The 21355-nt window shown below is 38.1% G+C and overlaps 1 protein-coding gene and 1 pseudogene across 1 annotated transcript; both read left to right on the plus strand.

Moving 5' to 3' along the window:
• Window positions 1–1178: 1178 nt before the first annotated feature.
• Window positions 1179–4567, plus strand: LOC131769301 (uncharacterized; annotated as a pseudogene).
• Window positions 4568–7637: 3070 nt separating this feature from the next.
• LOC131769323 (tetratricopeptide repeat protein 28-like) lies at window positions 7638–18486 on the plus strand. The gene is made up of 8 exons (XM_066173602.1): window positions 7638–7703; window positions 9561–9629; window positions 9852–9917; window positions 10878–11039; window positions 13544–13621; window positions 14081–14148; window positions 15006–17723; window positions 18028–18486. Exons 2-7 carry the CDS (start codon window positions 9563–9565, stop codon window positions 17709–17711), a joined length of 3147 nt encoding a protein of 1048 aa, XP_066029699.1. The 5' UTR covers window positions 7638–7703; window positions 9561–9562; the 3' UTR covers window positions 17712–17723; window positions 18028–18486.
• Window positions 18487–21355: the final 2869 nt, after the last annotated feature.

Here is a 21355-nt window from a genome sequence, read left to right on the forward strand (position 1 = left end):
CCTTACACTTGTTATAATTTTGTGTTCACGAGTTACCTTTTTAGCATTGACATTTAAGGTAACAGATATATGAATAGTTGGGATTGTAATGCATATAGTGTTGCAAGTGTCACTGACAATAGAGAATCATGCAACTTCTTTTTTGAGTGAGAAAGAAGTTAGTTATATATTTTTATGAGCAAAAATGCATTTAAAAAAAACACAGTTCTTGTTTTTTTGTTTTGTTTTGTTTTTGCTGGTGACTAAACCTGTGCTCTCACTCTCTTTTGAAGTGACCTATATTTCTCTTTAACCAACAGATACACATGTTTCTGGAAGTGATGGCAGTAATGGGTTGTCAAATGCTGAGTCATCTGACAGTTTACAAGTAAGCCAGATGTTTTAATTGTCTGACTAATACATCAGTAAATATCATCTAGCCTGTCATTAGCCTTTGCTGCTCAGTGGGTGCTGAGCATGTGCAAAATGAAGAGCTGCACTGACATTTATTTCAGGTCAATTCTATTTGAAAGGAATTTGAACTGTATTTGTAATTAAATATTTGTATTTTATTTGTATTCTTTTTTCTCCACTTGACTACATGAACACAATATTTTTAACAAATAGGTATTGTCTTTGAAAAGCCCCTTTGGGGAAAGTCACTAATGGATGTATGTATGTATTTTCCCTTATTCCTTGTTTATTACTATAATCCTTAAATGAAGGAAAATGCAAATCATACTACATGTAGTGAAAATCAGTTTGACCTGAAATTCATTGCAATACTCAACCTTACCATTATGCATAGGTCACATTGATAGCGGAGCTCACAGAGCGTAGCCCCATAATTATACAAAATAGTAGTAACCCATCAAGCCAAAAATATTTGGATGTACAACCGTACAACCGTACGACTGTACAAGGCACTACTTTTAGCATGTGCGGCCAACTGTATTATGGGCACACAGAGTCCAGTGGTCAGTGCACTGGGCTCTGAGTTGAACAACCCGGGTTCTAGTCCTGGCTGGTGCAAGGCGTTGTGCCCTTGAGATGTGTGGGAAAAAAAAAATTCAAGCTCTGCTTTTAGGCTTGGCTAAATCTATATCAGGGTGTGAAATTAATTTTTTTTTTCTGATAGCCACTTGGCTCCTAAATTCTTCAAAGTGGTGGCCAATTAAAAAAAAGTGGGTCGCCATTTTCAAAGACAAACAAAATCTTTCTTTACGTTGTCAGTGTTCTAGATAGACCCTCCAAAATTAAGTTAGGGAAAAGATCTTTAACGTGCTACAAAGTGGACACTAGGATGGATGATATACAACATTAAAGCTCATCTAAATCCAAGATGGCGTCTAGGTATCAATCGAGATGCATGTGCTATGTTTTGGAAACAAACTTAATGAGGAAGTTTGCCACGGATTTATCTTTGCAAATCTTTTTAATTCACTATATCTCTTGGTAAGGTTATTACCAATTTGGTGACTAACTTTCAGGATTTGGTCACCAAAGTGAAAAATTTAGTCGCATTGGCGCCTGTATTAGGCCCAATTTCACGCCCTGTATATATTAGTGTTGGCCACTGTACATGTATTTTCTATGGCATAGTATAAAATAGTTATGCAACACTTTCGTGAAGTAATATTACCATGGAATATTCCACTTGTAACTTGTATACCACTCTAAAGCATAGCTAGAATGTATTTTGAACTTTTCCTCTTATGTTGAAGGGGCATTTAATGGCATCATGGTAATTTCATGGTAAAAGCAACAGAATGCTGCTGAGTGGGTATTTTTTTCTTTTAATATTGGTTGAAAGTTACACATTTACCCTTTTTTCTTTGTAGGGAGAGACTGATGATGAGGCTGAATTGCAGTTTAAAAACCTACTGTCATCATCTGAGGATGATGATATTACCACTGATGAGAGCAACACTATGCAGAGTAATAATTTATCAGTATTGAGCAACACATCTATCAGTCTTATAATTATTTTTGTCATGACATGGAAAGTAATGCACAACTTGTCAGATGCTGCAGTGAATATTCTGTTCTGTTTTCTGAAGAGACTACTGGATCTAATGGCTAGAATGATTCATTGCAAAGCACTAAAACAAATATCAAACCTGCTTCCCCAATCCCTCTATATGATTAGAAAGTATTTGGGAATCAATCGAGATGATATTGAGAAACTCATTGTTTGCCCAAAATGCTCTTCATGTTACAAATCTGAGGACTGTGTACAAACTCTTTCAAATGAATGAAAGAAGGGTGAACGTTGCAGCTTTGTGGAGTTTCCCCATCATCCACATAGAAGCCAAAGAAGGCCAAGTGGAGCAGCACTTTTCAAAGCTGTGCACTCCAAGCACAGAGAACTGATTTTAAAAGCAACAAGAGTCTTTTGCTACTGTTCTGTTAAGAAAACCCTGCAGGAATTCCTAAAGCTTCCTGGATTTTCTGAGAAATATGAGCAATACAAAAAGCGTCCTCAAGATCCTAACTTCCTTGGAGACATTTATGATGGAATGATGGAAGAGTCTGGAAGAATTTCAAGAGTGCAGAAGGAAAGCTCTTCTTTGATGCCCCAAATACTCCAACTGAATATAGAGAAAGTATGAAACTCAAAGCTGACATTGGAACTGACCTGTTCCTTTTGTAATTTGTTGACAAATGCTACATTCAACTGTTATCTCCTATCCTTTCCTACACAAGGAAGACACTATCATTTATGTTCCCAAATTATCATGTCAATTTCTACAGTTGCTACTTTTTGACCAGAAAGTTGACTCCTGGTATTCAAGAAGTGAGTAGTCAGCCTGTATACTTGCCCGATGGTATGGTGCAAGTGGTTTGGACACAGTTTCAGTGGATCTGCGGTCAGGTGAGTTGGTACATTTTGTGGTTCAAATCTAGTTTTAAATTTTTCAAACTAGTTTGATTTGTTTATTCTTTTGTTCCAGATTTTTTGCCATGACTTTAAGACCTGTAGGAAAAAACAATCAAATCAGTTTGAAATCATTTTTGCCCTGAAATTGATTTGTGAGGACAGTGAGGTGTGATAAGGGGTCATACTTTACCCTATTTTCTAAATTAAATGCTAGGTTCCAGATAAATGCTGGTTTTTAGTGGAGAAAATAAAGTGTATTTATTCCTGTGGACTTAAAAAAAGTGTAGAATGAACATGTCCTTGTCAGAAATATTTTGGCGCTCCAAAGAATTATTAATAGAGGCGACAGTGATATAATGCAGAGGAATACTTTTCCTTTTCCCCTTGAATCTGTCTTGTGGCAATTTTTTTTTACTTCCCTTTTATAGTCGCTACAATAAATATTAAGTTGGCTCTTCAGTGTTATAAGATTTTCAGTCAAAGTAGACTTGTTTATCCCCTTTTGTGGGTTTCTGTGTTTGAATCTGTATAGTAAATACTTTATTGACAAACAAGCAAGAGGAGAACCAAACCCAATAAACACCTGCTTAATGAGTGAGCATACCCTTTTGCTGTTATTACCTTGGTATATTTAGATGCAGAGGACAATAATAGTAAATACTTTCAGTGTTTGCAACTTAACAGTTTGCTATTTATCGCATTACAAAGCAATACTCTACATGTATATAAGAAGTAAGATTCACTAGATCTTAGTGAATCTAAATTCTTAAGCCTTTTGCACTGAACGATGAAGATTACTACATGTATGTTTGTAGCACTCATCCTCTCTACTATTTCCTCTTTCTCTTGCAGGGATTGTCCAATATTTTTTCAAGCACTCTTTAACTATCCGTTCCCCAACTGGCAAAAATGTGAACCTACTTTACACCCTGGCTTGTGTTCATTGGTACAAAGTTCACCCTCATGCAAAGTTTTACTTTGGTTTACTGATTCAAGCATGCCTGCCATCATTTGAGGTTGAGTCAATGGCAGCTTTTATTCCAGTAATGAGGATTGATAGTGTATGTGGTATAGCTGAGTTGAGCTACAACTTAGGGACTTCTAATGGTAAAGAGAAAATTGTTGTGGCTGTCCCTCTTGACCTTAAGTTACATGTAGGAATATTAAAAGCAATTAGAACTTTTAAAACTAATTTAAAGCAATTAGAACAATTGAAACTGAACTTCTATTTTTTGGGCAGTGTAATGCCTTGCAAAGGGTGATCAGAAATGTGTTAAATGCTCTGAAAGACTTGTGAGGTTAAGCAATATTACTTAACCAGACAGTACACAAGACTGTGTTTTGTCTCAAACCTTAGTATCCAAATGTGCTTATTTTTTGAAAACTGATGATGTTGCCATTTGGCTTTAGCGTTCTCTTTTGTCTGGCTATAATTGAGGAAACCATGCTTTCTTTTTAAGTATATAGTTTTTTTCCTACACATACATGGTCAGTGAAAATTCTGGGAATTTTTTTTTTTATTCCAGTGGGTGGCAGCAGGTGTCTGCTTGAGACATTGTAACAAGGGTCTATTGTAATTGTTGGATTAATTGTTTTTCCTGTTAGTTAAACTGTTCAATACAAGTGTATATAGGTTAGCTTACCCCCAGAGGTCAAGTGAGTGGCCCTATATATTTTAATCAGTAATGGTTTGCATTTTAATTCTTAGCAATTTAGTTAGCAAACAAATGAAATTTTACTTTAGTAAACAATTGTACGGTGATGGTTGTGACCTTTAGCGGGATAGAGCAACTTTTTGCATTTATTCTTGAGTGGGTTTTTTGGCAAGATACTCGAATACTTGTCAAATTTGAACTGCTCTGGACTATTGATTATTTTCACCAAACTTAAATCATAGATTGTATGGACTAATTGGACTGTTACAAATGATGACACAGTACAATCATTACTCAACTGCCTCAAACAATCACAATGTCTCAAATGACCAAAGAGGTTCACTGGTACTGACTCTCTCAAATGACCAAACTGCTTCAAATGGTCCAAATGGCTAAGATGAGCTGACTGACTAAAATTACTAAAATGACCAAACTGGTTAAAATTCTCCAACTGCCTCGATTGTCCAAACCTGTTCAAGTGACTCAATTGCCTCAAATGACCAAACTGGTTCAAATAACTCAACTGCTGCGTATGACCAAACCAGTTCCATCGATTCAATTGCCTCAAATGCCCGAACCAGTTGAAATGATCCAAAAGCCTCAAATGACCAACCATTTCAATTGGTCAACCCAGTTGCCTCAAATGACCAATCCAGTTCAATTGGTCAACCCAATTGCTCTGAATAACCAAGCCAGTTCAAATGACCCAACTGACTGAAGGACCAAAGCAGTTCAAATGATGCAACTGTCTCAAATGGCCAAACTGACTTGATTGCCCCAACTGGCTCAAATGGCCAAACTGGCTGAAATGACCCAATTGACAGAAATGATTAAACCGGCTCAAGTGACTCGACTGGGACAAAGTTCCTGAAAAAGTTGCTGAAGAGTGGTAAAGTGGAAAATCTCTTACAGCTTTAGGGTAAGAATGTCTGCAGTAGTTATAGATGAGCAAATTAAGAGCTTTGGTTATATGTAGATTTAGCCAAGCCTAAAAGCGGAGCTCGCATTTTTTTTTCCCGCACGTCCCAAGGGCACAACGTCTTGCACCGGCCAGGACTAGAACCGGGGTCGTCCGACCCGGAGCACAGTGCACCGACCACTGGACTACGGGACAAAGCCGTGCCCACGGTACAGTTGACCACGCATGTTAAAAGTAGCGCCTTGTACAGTCGGTCGTACGGTCGTAAGTCCAAATTTTTTCGGCTTGATGGGTTACTACTACTACTATTTTGTATAATTATGGGGCTACGCTCTGCGAGCTCCGCTATAATTAGTACAACTAACAGATATACAATGTCCTTACACTTAGTATACGTGTATGCATAATGATCAGTATACAAAACAGTACACACTTGTGTCGTGACAAAATTGTCGGAAAGGGTGCAGAAAAATTGCTTTTCAGTAAATTTTTAGGGCAGTACCTGTATGCAAGTAAATTAAAAGCGTTATAATACTTGGGGAAAAATTGGATATAGGGTGTCCCAATACTTAGTATACGGTTATGTGTAATAGTGGAGCTCGCAGACTACTATTATTACAAAATAGTAGTAACCCATCAAGACGAAAAAATTTTAATGTACGACCGTACGACCGTACAAGGTGCTACTTTTAACTTGCGTGGTCAACTGTACCGCGGGCACGGCTTTGTTCAGTAGTCCAGCGGTCAGTGCACTGGGCTTCGAGTCGGGCGACCCGGGTTCTAGTCCGGGGCAGGGTGTTGTGCCCTTGAGATGTGCGGGAAAAAAATTTGATGATTTGTAAGAAAATTGCTTCGATGTTTTTAAGGTATGAAGTAAAATCAAGTCACGGAGAGATTTCTATTTCAAGTGTGCCTCATGTTTGCTTGCCGTCAGGTGATTATTTTTAATTTGGTGCACTTGAAAAATTATCGCAATCCTTGGTCCGTCTTAACTTAATTCTATGCGCTTGAGCCTCTCTCGAGGGGTTTTATCTCTGCTTTTTATTATTAACAGAAGCTACCGGCAGCTCTTGCTTGTCGCGTGACGGCTCTTGATGCCTCCTTGATGTTGAGTGCAACGAGCACGTGACAGGAAACCGGAAACGGTTTAGGAATGACTTCGCGAGCGCATCAAACGTTCTGCACGTGAGACTCAACTAAGATTCGCTTTCTAAAAAAAGAAATAACAATTTTTGATACCCGTCGACATTTCTAAACAAACATCTGCATGGATTAGGTTGTGATACTCTTAAGAAGCTTAAAAGAACCTTTCTATAGCATTTCTGACTGTCAGACATTTAGTCCATAAGACAGGGCTTGGCTGCCGGGCATTTAGACATAGCGTTACATTTATATTTGTGCCATACTCCGCTCTGACGAAAGTGAAAAGTTATGAATTTATTTGACGTCCAGTCCCAACTTGGCGATTGAAAAGTGAAATACGATGCCCACAAAATAAGTCCATGATTAACACATTCAACGAGTAATACCTCATTTTCTGTTTCCAGTTCGATAAGCTCATAATAATATTCAGCTTCTTCGAAACTGCTCTTGTTACCAAGTTCATCATTTTGTTACACACCTGTGAGGGAAATCACATTTTCACAAGTCAGAGTTGAAGGTGAGAATTGGATTAATGAGTAGGGATCTTTGCGAGAAAATTCATTAGAAAAACAAGGGAAGCACTTGTAATATTGTTGTGGCTTAATGGGTGAAATTATTCTTATAATATAAATCTGTGCAATCAAAAGAACATGTGCTCTTGGTACAAAAATAATATGACTTGAGGGTTGTCTTCATCCTCCTCGATTCAATTTCATTTGCCTTCGGTGGAGTCTGTACTGCTAAGAGAAAAAAGGGGATTTTGAACTGCGAATAGCGAGTGTTCTCCACCGAAAGATAAATAGCTAAATCGCAGGATGGACTAATCAGAATACAGAAATATTAAAATATGTTGATAGATTTATATATATATATATATAGTATAAAAACAAGACCAAAACGAAGAAACAAGCAATTAAACGAACTTGCGTGAGGTAGAAGAGCAATTTTAATCTCTAAGCTAGACATCAGAAGGAATTTGGTATTTATTCGTGAATATGAAATCCTTTATATTGTCATCGAAATTGCAATAAAGCAAAATATATTATTCTTGATATTTTTAGGCATGCAGAAATAAAAATGATATATTTTAGAGGATAAACGGATTCAGAGGATGGCAGTTTAACAGGTACTAAGCAATATCTTTATTGAAATTTATTACACGTATACCCCTATAGTTGCGCTACTCTCCAAGCCCGAACGTAAGAAGGCTGTATATTGGCCGAGTTCCTTCGAAGGAATTCTCTGCATTGTTAAAGAGGGAGACAAAGCTTTGTCAATAAAGGATTTATTGCATGGAAAAATTATACAAACCAAGAGGTTGTAACATATGTACTCGTTATGGTTGTCTGTATTTTGACTGACAAGGAGACAAAATTTCGGCCCCGTTGTAGTTAAACTGCTGCAAAACCCTTTTTTATGACAAATAAACGTCTGGTTACAAAATTACAAAGTATTGGACCCGTTACGAGCAAATTATTTCTTTTTTGCGAGTTCATCTATGGAAGTCCAGAGAAAGCACATTTTACCCTTTAGGATAGCCGATCACAAGATTCGTTTTGCTCGCTCGTGAGTCTCACTACACAGGAAAATATAATAATAGAAGGGAAATAAGGGTGACGTCAAAAAGATCTAACAAAAGTGAAAAAATTTAACCCTAAAATACCATATTGATAACAAATTATTGATCATGTATGCAAACAAAACTTCGCGTCACCATTTATCTTTTTCGGTTTTTCCGGTAGCATGCGAACATCATTCGAGCTCGATCGTCTTCGAAATTTTCCACGCCAATGATCAAATCCTTGACAGGAACTAAATCATCGCCTTGAACAATAATAATTGCGTATTAGTCATATAATTCTAACCTGTTTTGTCAGAAATGCTTTTTTTGCGCAATAACCGATAAAATTAGCAGGCACATGTGTTTAACTATTTACATCGTCCATGGAGGATAAAAATGTAGGATCAGTGAATGCTAACAACGGCACAGAATGCTGTTCTGAATGATGAGACTTGCACAACCACCTAACATGAAAAATTTCCTATTTATCCTCTTCAGAATTATACAGCAACAAATTTTTTTTCTCAGCAATGCGTTTACAGATATTCTGACTGACTGTGTTCAGCGTTTGTAAAATGCCCCGTTCAACTCGAAGCGGTGACATCCCCCTCCCCTCCCCGGCAACCTTCGGGTATTTGACAGTGGTCCGTACCCAGGGAGTGGGGAATTTGACACAAAAGGCACTCCGGGAGTGCAGGATTTGAAACGTGCCCGGGTGAGGTGGGAAATTTGAACCGAAACTGTCAAGTCTCTCCAGCGGAGTACTCTCAAGTTTCAATTTTTGTCATAGAGGAGATACAAATTTGACTTGCGCTCACACCAGCACAACGCACTCAGTATTGGAGGCAACTGCATCATCATGATCTATGACAGTTTTAAGATAAGGCCAGGCACCATGCCTTTCCTCTCTTTTTGGTGATTTTTTCTTTAAAAGGAGCATTTGCCTATTAAATCTGGCGGTCGAATACGGCATTTGAACGCAATTTTGGCCCAGGGTGGAATATTTAAGGACCAAATCTTCAAAAGCCTGAGATATTGCCCAGGAAGGGAATGTTGAAACTTTAAATTAATCGACGCATACAACTTTCAAGAATTCTCTTAAAGTGAAGGATGTTCTATGCTTATTTGCGTACAATTTGGTTGATCATGTTTAGAAACGGAGAGCCTTGAACGATGTATCGAAACTAACCAAGCAAACGAACAAACAAATATGAAATAATAAGTGGAATTTGACTCGCACGGTCACGAGACCACAGTAGTGTGACGACGAAAACTTTGAAATTCTCATTCTTTTGTTATATCTTAGTATCAGAGACAGGTGGTTTATTGTGCTCTCTTTAAATTACCTTCATTTGAGCCACCTTTTTTATTTTGTGACGATGTTCTTTAGCGCAGTACAATCAATTTCATTTTATTTTCCAGCTATGGCGGAAGGTAATCCCCCAACAGCAGGAAAGGATCTGGACTTAAACAATGAGCTTCCAGTCACAGGTGAGAGAAAACAATTCAGTAAGACGGCTCTATGGTAATCGAGTAAGTGATTACATGCTTTGTTCGGTGCAGTTTTTTTGGACCGTTTACACTTGAAGGTTTTAGGAAACAAATGAAACGCTGGTTTTCCAGCGAACGAAAAGGGAAAAAGCGAAGTAAAGCACCGGTTGGAATTGCACATATGTGTCATTAAATAAAAAAGTATATTTTTGATAATTTCAGCGTCAAACGAAAGTCAAGTTACTTCAAGTGAGACAAAACTTGGTGTATACGATGACTTTTTAAGAGGTGAGGGATTAGATTCTTTGAGATACGCCCCTAGGTATTTTTTTTAAGTCTCCAGTCATGGATGAATAATTTCAAATGTCCTGATTTATCTCAAATTATTTCTCAACTCCTCGGAATAGAAAGTTCTTGGAAGCTCACAATCGATAGTCTAAAACGCAAAGCACAGCGGTCAAACGTCTGCACGTTTACCGATATTGCAAAACTAAGTGAGGTGCATCAAGGCTATCAGAACCAAGTTGTCTCACAAGAGCTGAAAAGAACCAAAAAAGACAGTCAGTCACGTATGGTATTCAAAACCGTATAACTATTTTGGTAGACCTCAAAATAAAAAGGTAAATCAACAGGAAACAAAAATACTTAAGTTTTCCCTTTCTCTACTTTTGTTTCCTTTCCCAGATTTCAGATGAATGTTTCAATTTTCTTTTTCTTATTTTGCAAGACAGCGATCGTGTTTCTCATTTTTGCGCGGGAAATTGTGCGCAGCCGGTCTGAATTGATTCCCTTGCGCATGCCCAAAGGTTGACCGCTATTTTCCTTCGTATCCGTGTTTAGGATTTCGCAGGGGGGGACGTAGCGTAACGTCCCAAAGAACGGCTGTCAAGAGAACAACAAAGTGGAAGGACCATATTTTCATCAGACTTCACTTATGCCTCCTAATCGAGCTAATCCTCAGTTAGTAGTATAGAAGAGGTTTCTGTGAAATATTCACGACCGAAATAACAATCGATTCAATTAAACTCAGTAAATGTGCCACAGTTAAGACTCCCATTTACTGAGTTTATTTTACGTGAGCAAATAGTTACATGCGCGAATAATCGTTTCCGAATTCCTTTTATTTTGGCAGAATTTTAAGTTTCTTTATGACTTACAATCTACTTTGTTAAGTAAAAGTTTGCATTATCCGTCTAGGGTCGCTTTATTCATCACTAACTTATTAACACCCAGCCGATGTGTTTTCAGAGAGAGCAAAGGAATGTCTCGAGGAAGGTAACAAGAAATATAAACAAGGAGAAACTAAGGAGGCGATAAACTTCTACACGGAAGGACTTCAAGTGAACTGCAAAGATATACGGCTGAACGCCAAGCTTTACAGCAACAGGGCAGCAGCTTATTTCCATTTGGGTAAGAATTATTTTTGGAACTTCTAAAAAATCTTTACATAGCCGAAATAACGAAATAAACAATCTGTATCCATTTCAAACAGGATTTTATCCACTCCTGTTGTCTTTCCTGCACTTTGTGCATCTTTCCTCACTTCATAACCCAAATGAAATCGGCAAAATGAACATTTCATGTATAACAAATACGCGGAAATGCTCCTTAAAAGAAACAATTCTTAAGTAATCTTTCATCGCATTTTTGAGAAGTCCCTATCGCATTTTTTAATAATCCAAGATTATAGCCCTCTTACACGGCATTACGTCCAACCTCGCCAATCGTTGTGACTCGCCTTTGTGCAAATTGTCTCCAGAGGAGACATTTTCGTTGAGAATAAGCTTAGAATCACTGTCACGTGTGACATTAACAATGATATCGGAGATTTGAATGGTAAAATTTCGACTAAGGCATGGGCCAAAAGGAAGATCTCATTGTCAAATGTCAAATAGCAGAACTAGTCAAAATTTTCTAATTTTAGAACTCGCTCTAAATAACAGCATTCTGAGAATCATGAGATTCTTTTAGCTACATAACAGAGATAATGGCTCGAAGATTTCCTCAGTTACGAACTGAGACGTTGATGTTGAAGCTTCGAAGGGATCGACTCATTAAAGGGCCATACACTTAAAGACAAACAGAAGCTATAAAAAACGAAATTTCTACTTCTACTTATTTAGATGTTCAAGGTTGCAAAGAACAACAATAAATGTTTTTGTTCCTATTACTAAGCATCTCGTTTCCTGACGGAAATTTTAGTTAAAAAGTTTGGAACATCGTAGTCAGATAATGTGGACCCTACTCATGCAGTTTCCAATTTTAAAATATCTATAGCCAAGGGGCAAGTAGCAAAATCCGTGTGTGGCGCTGGGCAATTTCAACTAACTAGATAACGTAAATTTATGGGAATAGTCTCGTGACTATATTCCCACCAATAGCTTAGCTCTATTTTCTGCATATAACTTGACACACACAACCCACAATGATTTCCAGTGCAATTTGAGAATTATCGCAAATAAAGTTTTCAAAGCCTGTCCAAATTGCACAAGCACCAGGGCGAGGGCAATTTGTAGTCGTTGAAAATTTACTAGTGCTAATTTATTCCAAATTGCACGCAAAATATCATGTGATTACCAGATAAAACATACAAGCAAAAATATGACTCTGTTTCGCTTTTTAGTGTCTTTATTTCGTGTCAAGGCTCGCCAATTGTTGCCAAGGTAGTTGAGCTTTTTTTTCAATAATTTGCTTCAAACTTTTTAAACCTCTCTAGAGAATAATTACTGTTTGTACCTTATCTCTGTTATGTATCGATCGACAGCAGTAACCATCACATGAAAGTTATCACTCTCGCAATCTCCCCCGTCTTTCGTGCAAAATGTTGCGTAAAATTCATCGATAATTTTACTGAGGGCCACCGGTTTATACTTTCATATTCGTTCTTGGAAGCCAGACTGGTAGCCAGTTTTTGTTCCTTTGTTGTGCGTTTTTAGTTTTAGCATTCTCCCTCAAACTTTGAGTTAAAACGTTGCTACTTTCTTCATTATGTTTTGTTTTGCTTTCGCGGCTTACCTGTCAATTAATTTAACCTCAACTTTCTGCACTTAAGAGAGGATGTTAGCATCCATCGAAGGAATTTGAAATATTGTGGCAAGTCACCCAAATTTGTTGTCCCCCCTACATTTATATTTTTTAGCCCAACATGTTCTAATAATTGTGGTGTAGTTTTTTTGTAAAAATATACTTTTGTTTTCGAGAAGTAATTTTTTTCCTTCGACCGCTCAAATATGCAAATTTTCACCGTGAATATTACCCGATTTGTGTGACCTCATGTATCGAATGTACTGGACCTACGGTATTTCTGTGAACATAATCCTTTGTTTTATCGTCTAAACTTAATCTCATGTCGTTATTGAAGCTGCCAAGGAAATATTTATTTTTTGGTGAATATTTTTGTCCGACATACTTTTCCTATGTCGAAAAGTAGCATCAAAACAAAGACAGTTTTAACAATGACTGATATGACACAATCTACTGAGCTTCAAGCTTTTAAAAGACCAAAGGATGGTTATAAAGTTAATGTAAAAATTTCCTTGTGTATTTGCGTTGTTCTATCTTGAGACGAACTCAAAGTCCGCCAAAATTTACTTGATAGCGACTATGAAATGTACATGGTGCGCCTACTTGTCGCCACCGTTAACACGCATAAATCACTACAACTTGTAAAAAAGTCTAACATAACACTCTTACCTTGTTTATTTATGATTTTATTAGCCGCTTCGTTTATTATATTACGTCTGGCTGTTTGTTTGATGCATGCTGACATTAGCTCTTAACTTCAACTTTCTATTCTGTTTGGGATTAATTGACGTGTTCTCAGCCAATAAGCACGCTGAAATTTTTGCATGAGTATTATTAGCACGCAAATCGACGTGCGATGACGACTTACACGTAATTATTGAATTCCACAGAAAACTACGAAGAATGTCTTAATGATGCAACAGTTGCCGTTCAATTCGAACCCACTTTGGTCAAAGCGATAAAGAAAGGTTCGTGTTTTAGCTATGAGTCATCTAACCTCTTTTCTGAGATTTCTTCCAAGGGAACTGTATAGATTAAGACAGCTGACTGTACCTCGGGTGTCAATGATATCTAACGCATCAATATCTGCTACGTAGGTAAAAAGTATTTTCCAAACCAAGTCAAAACCTATCAAAAGCTTAAACATGATTTAAAGCTGTTTGATTTTTGTTCTTCATAGAAGCTCCACGAACCCATGTTTATCGACTTATGTACCACATTTGAAATACAAGATAGCAATTACTTAAATCTGTGGAAAATTCAATTTTCTAGATCTCTGTTTCTGATTTTCAGTCAGAAAACCATGTTTAACTAAACATGGTTTGCTAGTGTGGATAAGGTGTGAGTCGATATTCTGGATACATTTATCATCAGATGTTGACGGTAGTGAATTATTTACCTTGCGACGCTTATTATTACCCTCTCAGGAGCCAGTGCTTGTGTCGAGCTATCCTTGTTTGAAGAGATAAGGAGCTGGTTGCAGATGGGATTGGCCGTATCCTTTGACGAGTGTTTCAAATGTGATGCGTTAGGCAATGCAAACAGTGTTCACTGACACCTATTAGAAACTATAATATTTTCAAAGATCATTTCCACAAAACTTTACTGAACAGAAGGGGCCATAATATCGAATTCGCAGAGATTAAACAGAATGCTCTTCATCCGCGTCACTACAAGAAAACAATAGGACGCCCGAAACTAAACAGATAATTGCGGTTAGAAAGCTCGTAATACTCAATCTAATAAGAGTATTGTTAAGATAGCAAATCATCCAGATAAACCCCCGCTAGTCACGTATGTCCGATTCCAAGGTTTTTATAGGGAATAACATGGTTACAAGGGGTATTTGAGGAAAAACACCCCGAATGATTTTTTTAAATTAAATGACCTTCCAGGGATGTTCCCAATACCCGCAAACTGTGTGGCTCATTGCACGAAATTGTCCTTCTTTCTCAGTTAATAACCTCTTCAGATTAATATCAAAATTCTTGATCTCGTGGCTCAAAATATTCGGCCTGAATCCTTTCGCTTCAGCCCACTTTTTCCAGACTGTAGGCCACATCGTGCTTTTCATGATGTTTATATTTGCTGCGTTTTCCTTACGCTCTTGCACTTCTTTCGCCTCACAATCGGAAATTATTTCAGCCATTGTTTCAAAATTGACAACAAGATAATTTCATTTACCATTAAAAATGCTACTTTAACAAATAAGTGATTCAAATTTGACTAAAATACCACTGCTCCTGGCCAGTCATATCCAAAAAATTTCCCAATCGGTTGTATAATATTCTCATTATTATTGAAACTTTCTCACGTCAAGTCATCAGCCATTTATTCTTGACCCGTTTCAAGATTGACGAGAGAAAAAAATTTCTGGTTCCAGTGGAGAGAGGAAAAGCCGAAGAGGGAATCCATTGTAAGCGTCTTGGAAACGCTTATAATGATATAGGACAGTTCAAAACGGCAATCAAGTATCATCAACGTGGTCTAGAAATTGCTAACGAAGTGGGAGACAAGGCCGGAGAGGGAACAAGTTATGGCAATCTAGGCTGCGCTTATTTAGGTCAAGGACAGTTCAAAACAGCAATCGAGTACCATCAACGTAGTCTAGAAATTGCTAAAGAAGTGGGAGACAAGGCCGGAGAGAGAAGAAATTATGGCAATCTCGGCTGCGCTTATCAAGGTCTAGGACAGTTAATAACAGCAATCGAGTACCATCAACGTAGTCTAGAAATTGCTAAAGAAGTGGGAAACAAGGCCGGAGAGGGAACAACTTATGGCAATCTCGGCTGCGCTTATTGTAGTCTAGGAAAGTTCAAAACAGCAATCGAGTACCATCAACGTCATCTAGAAATTGCTAAAGAAGTGGGAGACAAGGCCAGAGAGGGAAGAAGTTATGGCAATCTCGGCAAAGCTTATCATAGTCTAGGACAGTGCAAAACAGCAATCGAGTGCCATCAACGTAGTCTAGAAATTGCTAAAGAAGTGGGAGACAAGGCCGGAGAGGGAACAACTTATGGCAATCTCGGCTGCGCTTATCATATTCTAGGAGAGTTCAAAACAGCAATCGAGTACTATCAACGTCATCTAGAAATTGCTAAAGAAGTGGGAGACAAGGCCGGAGAGGGAAGAAATTATGGCAATCTCGGCTGCGCTTATTGTAGTCTAGGACAGTTCAAAACAGCAATTGAGTACCATCAACGTCATCTAGAAATTGCTAAAGAAGTGGGAGACAAGGCCGGAGAGGGAACAAGTTATGGCAATCTCGGCGGCGCTTATCATAGTCTAGGACAGTGGAAAACAGCAATCGAGTACCACCAACGTCATCTAGAAATTGCTAAAGAAGTGGGAGACAAGGCCGGAGAGGGAACAAGTTATGACAATCTCGGCTGCGCCTATTATAGTCTAAGACAGTTTAAAACAGCAATCGAGTACCATCAACGTGGTCTAGAAATTGCTATAGAAGTGGGAGACAAGGTCGGAAAGGGAAGAAGTTATGGCAATCTCGGCTGCGCTTATTGTAGTCTAGGACAGTTCAAAACAGCAATCGAGTACCATCAACGTGGTCTAGAAATTGCTAAAGAAGTGGGAGACAAGGTCGGAGAGGCATTCTCACTCTCTCTTCTTGGAGAAAGTTTTGAGAGTCAAGGTAAACTAAGGAGGGCCTTTGACTGCTTTCAATCTAGTGTAGAGGTGTTTGATAGTATCAGGGCGAGTCTGCATTTCAGCGATCAGTTGAAGATTACTTATCGTGATCAGCATAAGAGTGCATACATAGGCTTGTGGCGTATAAATCTAATCCAAGGTGAAGTTGTTGATGCTCTTCTCACCGCAGAGAAAGGACGCGCTCAAGCCCTGAAAGATCTACTAACCTCAAAATATCAGCCTGGAGATTTTTCGTTCGCCCTCCTTAGTTTTGTTCCATCAAGTACAATTTTTATAGCTATCAGTGGACCTTACGTTCACTTCTGGGTTGTCCTTAGCGACGACAATATCCAATCGAGAAAGGTACATGTGAACAATTATAAGTATGAGGAGGAATTGGAATTTTTCATCGAGCAACTGAACAAAACTGCCTCGAAAGAGGTCGGTGCAAGAGGTGCTGTTACATGCGAAAATCCTCCTTATTACTCGCCGAAACCGGAGGAAGTGGCAAACGATATGGTTCAAGTTGATGTAAGGTTCTCACAATCAAGTGCGCTACAGAAGCTTTATGACATCATTGTTACTCCTATTGCTGATCTGATCAAAGGCAACGAGCTTACATTTGTTCCTGAGGGTCCATTTTGTCTTGTGCCTTACGCGGCATTGGAGGACTCGAATTCAACTTATCTGAGTGATTCATTCAGAATTCGTGTGCTTCCTTCCCTGACGACCTTGCGACTAATTAATGATTCCCCAGCTGAGTTCCACATGAAGAGTGGTGCATTGCTTGTTGGCGACCCATGTTTCAAAGAGATCATTTATCAGGGAAGACGGTTGGTACAACTTCCGGGAGCAAGGGAAGAAGCGGAAATGATTGGACGAATTCTCAGTATTTCCCCCCTTACTGGAGAGATGGCAACAAAAGGAGAAGTGTTAAAACGACTGTCATCAGTGGCTTTGGTACATATTGCAGCGCATGGTAAAATGGAAACTGGGGAAGTTATCTTGGCACCAAACACTACAAGAGAAACCACTCAGCCTGAAGAAAAGGACTATCTACTGACGATGAAAGATGTCATGGCAGCTGGACTGCGGGCGCAACTGGTTGTTCTAAGCTGTTGTCACAGTGCTCGTGGGGAGGTCATGGCCGAGGGCGTGGTCGGCATCGCCCGAGCATTCCTGGGTGCGGGCGCTAGATCTGTTGTGGTAGCCTTGTGGGCGTTAGATGACGAAGGAACCCTGGAGTTCATGAGTTTCTTTTACGATGCACTTGCTAAAGGCAAGAAGGCAAGTGAAGCTCTCAATCAGGCCATGAGATGTATGAGAGAATCTGGAACGTTCAAGGAGGTGAAGTACTGGGCACCATTTGTACTCATTGGTGATGACGTCAAACTTGATATCAAGGACATCTAGTTGCTGATCCATGTAATTATTCTTTTCATAACATTTATGCAATTCAACGTAGCTTTTAATCAAAATTGTATGGTTATATATTTTAGCACGGGTGCCTGGTTGTCTAGTGGGTAAGAATTGCTTTTTTTTCCCGAAGAAATTGAGATACTTTACAATTGAGTCGACACTTTACAGACTTAACGATGAAAACGTTTTTCACAGAAAATAAGATTGATAATAATTGTTGTGAAGTGTATCGTTTCTTGTCGTACAACCGAATGAAAAATTTTATGTAAACTCAAAGATTCTCCCTTATTGTGGTTCTTTTATTTTTCAGTTCAGGGACCGAGCAATGGAGCTGTATCATAGAGATGACGATACCCAAGGAAATAAACTTTTGCCTACAAACGTTGACATTTGGAACAGAAACCACAGGAATACCAATAAAATCTCTGTAAGAGACTTCTATGCAAAGCAAGCAGAACAGAAAGAGCCTTTGAGAGTCCGTGCGGATTTCTACTCTTTCACAAGTTGATATTTTACTTATTATCTTAAATGTTCTTATAAGCTATAGGGATTTTGGACACGTCAAAGAAAAAGGACTTTGCAGTGTTTTTTATCTTTAATATCTGATTCGAACCAGCTTAAAAGTAATTTTTTCAAAAGCGGTTTCGTGAAATTACTGTGACTGGCTATGTAAAAAAAATTTTCATCTAGCATGAGTTAGTTTGTTATCTATAAACAAGTTTTTGGGCCGGTTATATTAATTTTCCGTTTAAGCTAAAAAGCACCTGGAAAACGCCGTTTTCCCTAAAATATTTTTAATAATTTTTTTCTTTTAATCGGTTTTTGTCTTAGGGCTGATATACAGCTGTCAAAACCATGTGCATGCGTAAACGTTTTCATAGAAATTGGAGAATAATCAGTTGAGTGATCGTTCGATTATCTCACTTTCAGTTGAATGGAAATTGTGATTAACATTTGGAGGAAATTTACCAAGTTATGATCAGTTTCTGTATCACAATTATTGGATTTTTCTGAATTAAATTAACAGATTTTAGCGTTTATAGCCAGTATTTAACATTATTTTTACCAATACTTCGACAGATCTTTCCCGGGTGCGTTTGAAAGCGATAAAGTTTTTATGCATAAGGATGACAATATATTTTGAGTATGCTACTAAAATTAATTTTCCAATCGCAAAACGAGAAGTTAAAGAGGAGTTTCCTTTTTTTATTGTTGTTTTAATTGGTCAGTTTCTAGAATTGTGTATTTTATGAAACATTTAGAGGAGAATTTCAATAAGTACAATGAAGTTGTAGCCAAATAATGTAATCAGTCACTTTTATTGGGTTATTGACCCATTTAATTGTTAAATTTGATTGAAGTAACATTAAATGCTGTTTACTGAGTTACAGAGTAATAGAATTGAAATTTATTGACGGGAATGTGCTGCAGCGAGAGAGGAAAAAATCTGAGCATAGCAAAAAGTAACAAAAACAGCAAAGCAAACTTCTTAAAAAAAAAACTGGAATGTTAGCAGCTGTCTCCCCGCCCTAATTCCCCGCGGTAAGCTAAGTACTGCGTCAAACTTAAAGATGTTCTACTCACATTATCCATAACTCCGTCAAATTTGCAAAGTCATTTCTCGTGATAAGCCGTCTGAGAGAGTAGCTTACTCGTCAACCTACAAATAGCCCAGAATATTAAGCCGCCTTCCATTGGAAGTTTACAATCGTCAAGAGTGGAAACCTATCTCTACATAAATTCCCTCTTAACACCCCAAATGACATTCAATAGACTCAGATGATATCGAACAGACTAGTATAGTGCTATACCTACTTCACAGTTCTTCCGATCATACTAGTGAAGGACTCTTAACCCTTTACCTCCCATTAGTGACTAAGAGAGAATTTCTCCTTACAATCTCAATACAATATCAAGCATAGAAGTGATGAGAACAAAGTAAAATATCAGTTAAGGGATCATGAATTGATCCAATACCAAATTCTCCAAATTGACAACATAAGAATTGTATGGCAGATAGTAAGGAGAATTACAGATCTTGGGAGTCAAAGGGTTAATATTACACCACTCTTCTCATATCAGTTAACATGTGCAATAAATAAAAACGCATAAGCGTGGCTGTTGAGTTTTGAGCCATTGATTAAATGGGTGAAAAAACCTTGAGGGACTAGAAGACTCAGAGACATTAAATCGGCCTCCTTCAACTCCCTCCAAGAAAACTTTCAATATAATTTCATTGAGCCAGGCGCAAATAAAGAAACTGCGAAGAGTCAAGAATGAATTTGTTTACGCAGGTACATAAATACTAATGTTCAAAATGAACGTAGGTCGACTTAAGTTAAAAATTATCTTATGTGCTTTGGAAAGAGACGCGTCAATATTTTTTTCACGCAGTGTTGAAGGTTTGTACAGCCATAGATTTGTCTCCCCACTCGCACGCTTTTACACCCCAACCAACCTCAGCAAGGTTTGTACAGCCATAGGTTTGTCTACCCACTCGCATGCTATTACACCCCAACCAACCTCAGAAAGGTTTGGACAAAAAGGCAATCGTGATTACCTTTAACGAAAATTTTCATGGCAAAATTTGGTTTACCAAGTCTTATTGACCCAGACATTTGAAATAAACATGTATAGAAGTACTGAAGAAATAAACATGTAGTCAATGAAGCTAATTAATTTGCTTTACTCACACTTTCCCCCTTTATATGATTAAGTGAAAATTTTGTAAAATTATATTTCGAGGAAATAAATGAAAATTTAGGATTGTGTGAGGTTTATACGCAAAAAGATTGAGCTACGTCTACGCTGTTGTTTGGGAACATGATAATGTGAAAAAGAAAACAACAACAAATTAATTGAATGAAAAACGTTCGTTGATACCGTGGGAAAGGATAAAAGAGCGCAGCAATATCTTGTGAGGGGATAACAAGTCACGTGATGATCTCCATGCAACACTATCAACAGACTCCATCAACTTGAAATAAAAATGGCGGTACTGCTACAAGCGTTACGATCTCTTTTTTTTTTTTTTCCAACAAGACAAGGGTTATTTAACGAAACTTAGGAGGATCCTCTTTTTAAACTTTTAAACTGTTTCTCAAATTTTCGACCAATGGAAACTTCGTGCGTTTCGTTCACATGGAACCACGCCAAACGTACGAAACTTTGGACGCTCAAGCGTTCAAAATTTGAACACCAAAATCGAAGACGAATTTTTAGCCGGTGCAGTCAATAATTTGAACGCCACGGTGTGAACACTGTAAACGTCGAAATTTTTGTACGGCGAAGGCGTGGCGGCATGGATGCGTGGTAACTAGGTTAAATAATATACGAAGATGGAACGTGCTGGTTTATTGATTGCGGTGCTCGGTAATATTACAGCTTTATTGCATAACATTATCTCGCAAATGTGTAAGCCATGCCGGACTTACCACGCACGTACTAAATCGAAGACGTCGAAGCAGCAAAAACACTGGACGCCATTTTGCTCTGGGTTAAGAAGCGTTTTGTGCATGATAAGACGATAAAACACTCACAAATTTCACAAAATTAATCCTGTTATCAGTCCCATCCGAACAGAACGAAACTTTCACACGGTTCGATGTGTACAGAGTGTCCAGTCGAAAATTCGTCCG

This window comes from Pocillopora verrucosa, chromosome 10, assembly GCF_036669915.1.
Source record: "Pocillopora verrucosa isolate sample1 chromosome 10, ASM3666991v2, whole genome shotgun sequence".
In the NCBI taxonomy this organism is placed as follows: domain Eukaryota; kingdom Metazoa; phylum Cnidaria; class Anthozoa; order Scleractinia; family Pocilloporidae; genus Pocillopora; species Pocillopora verrucosa.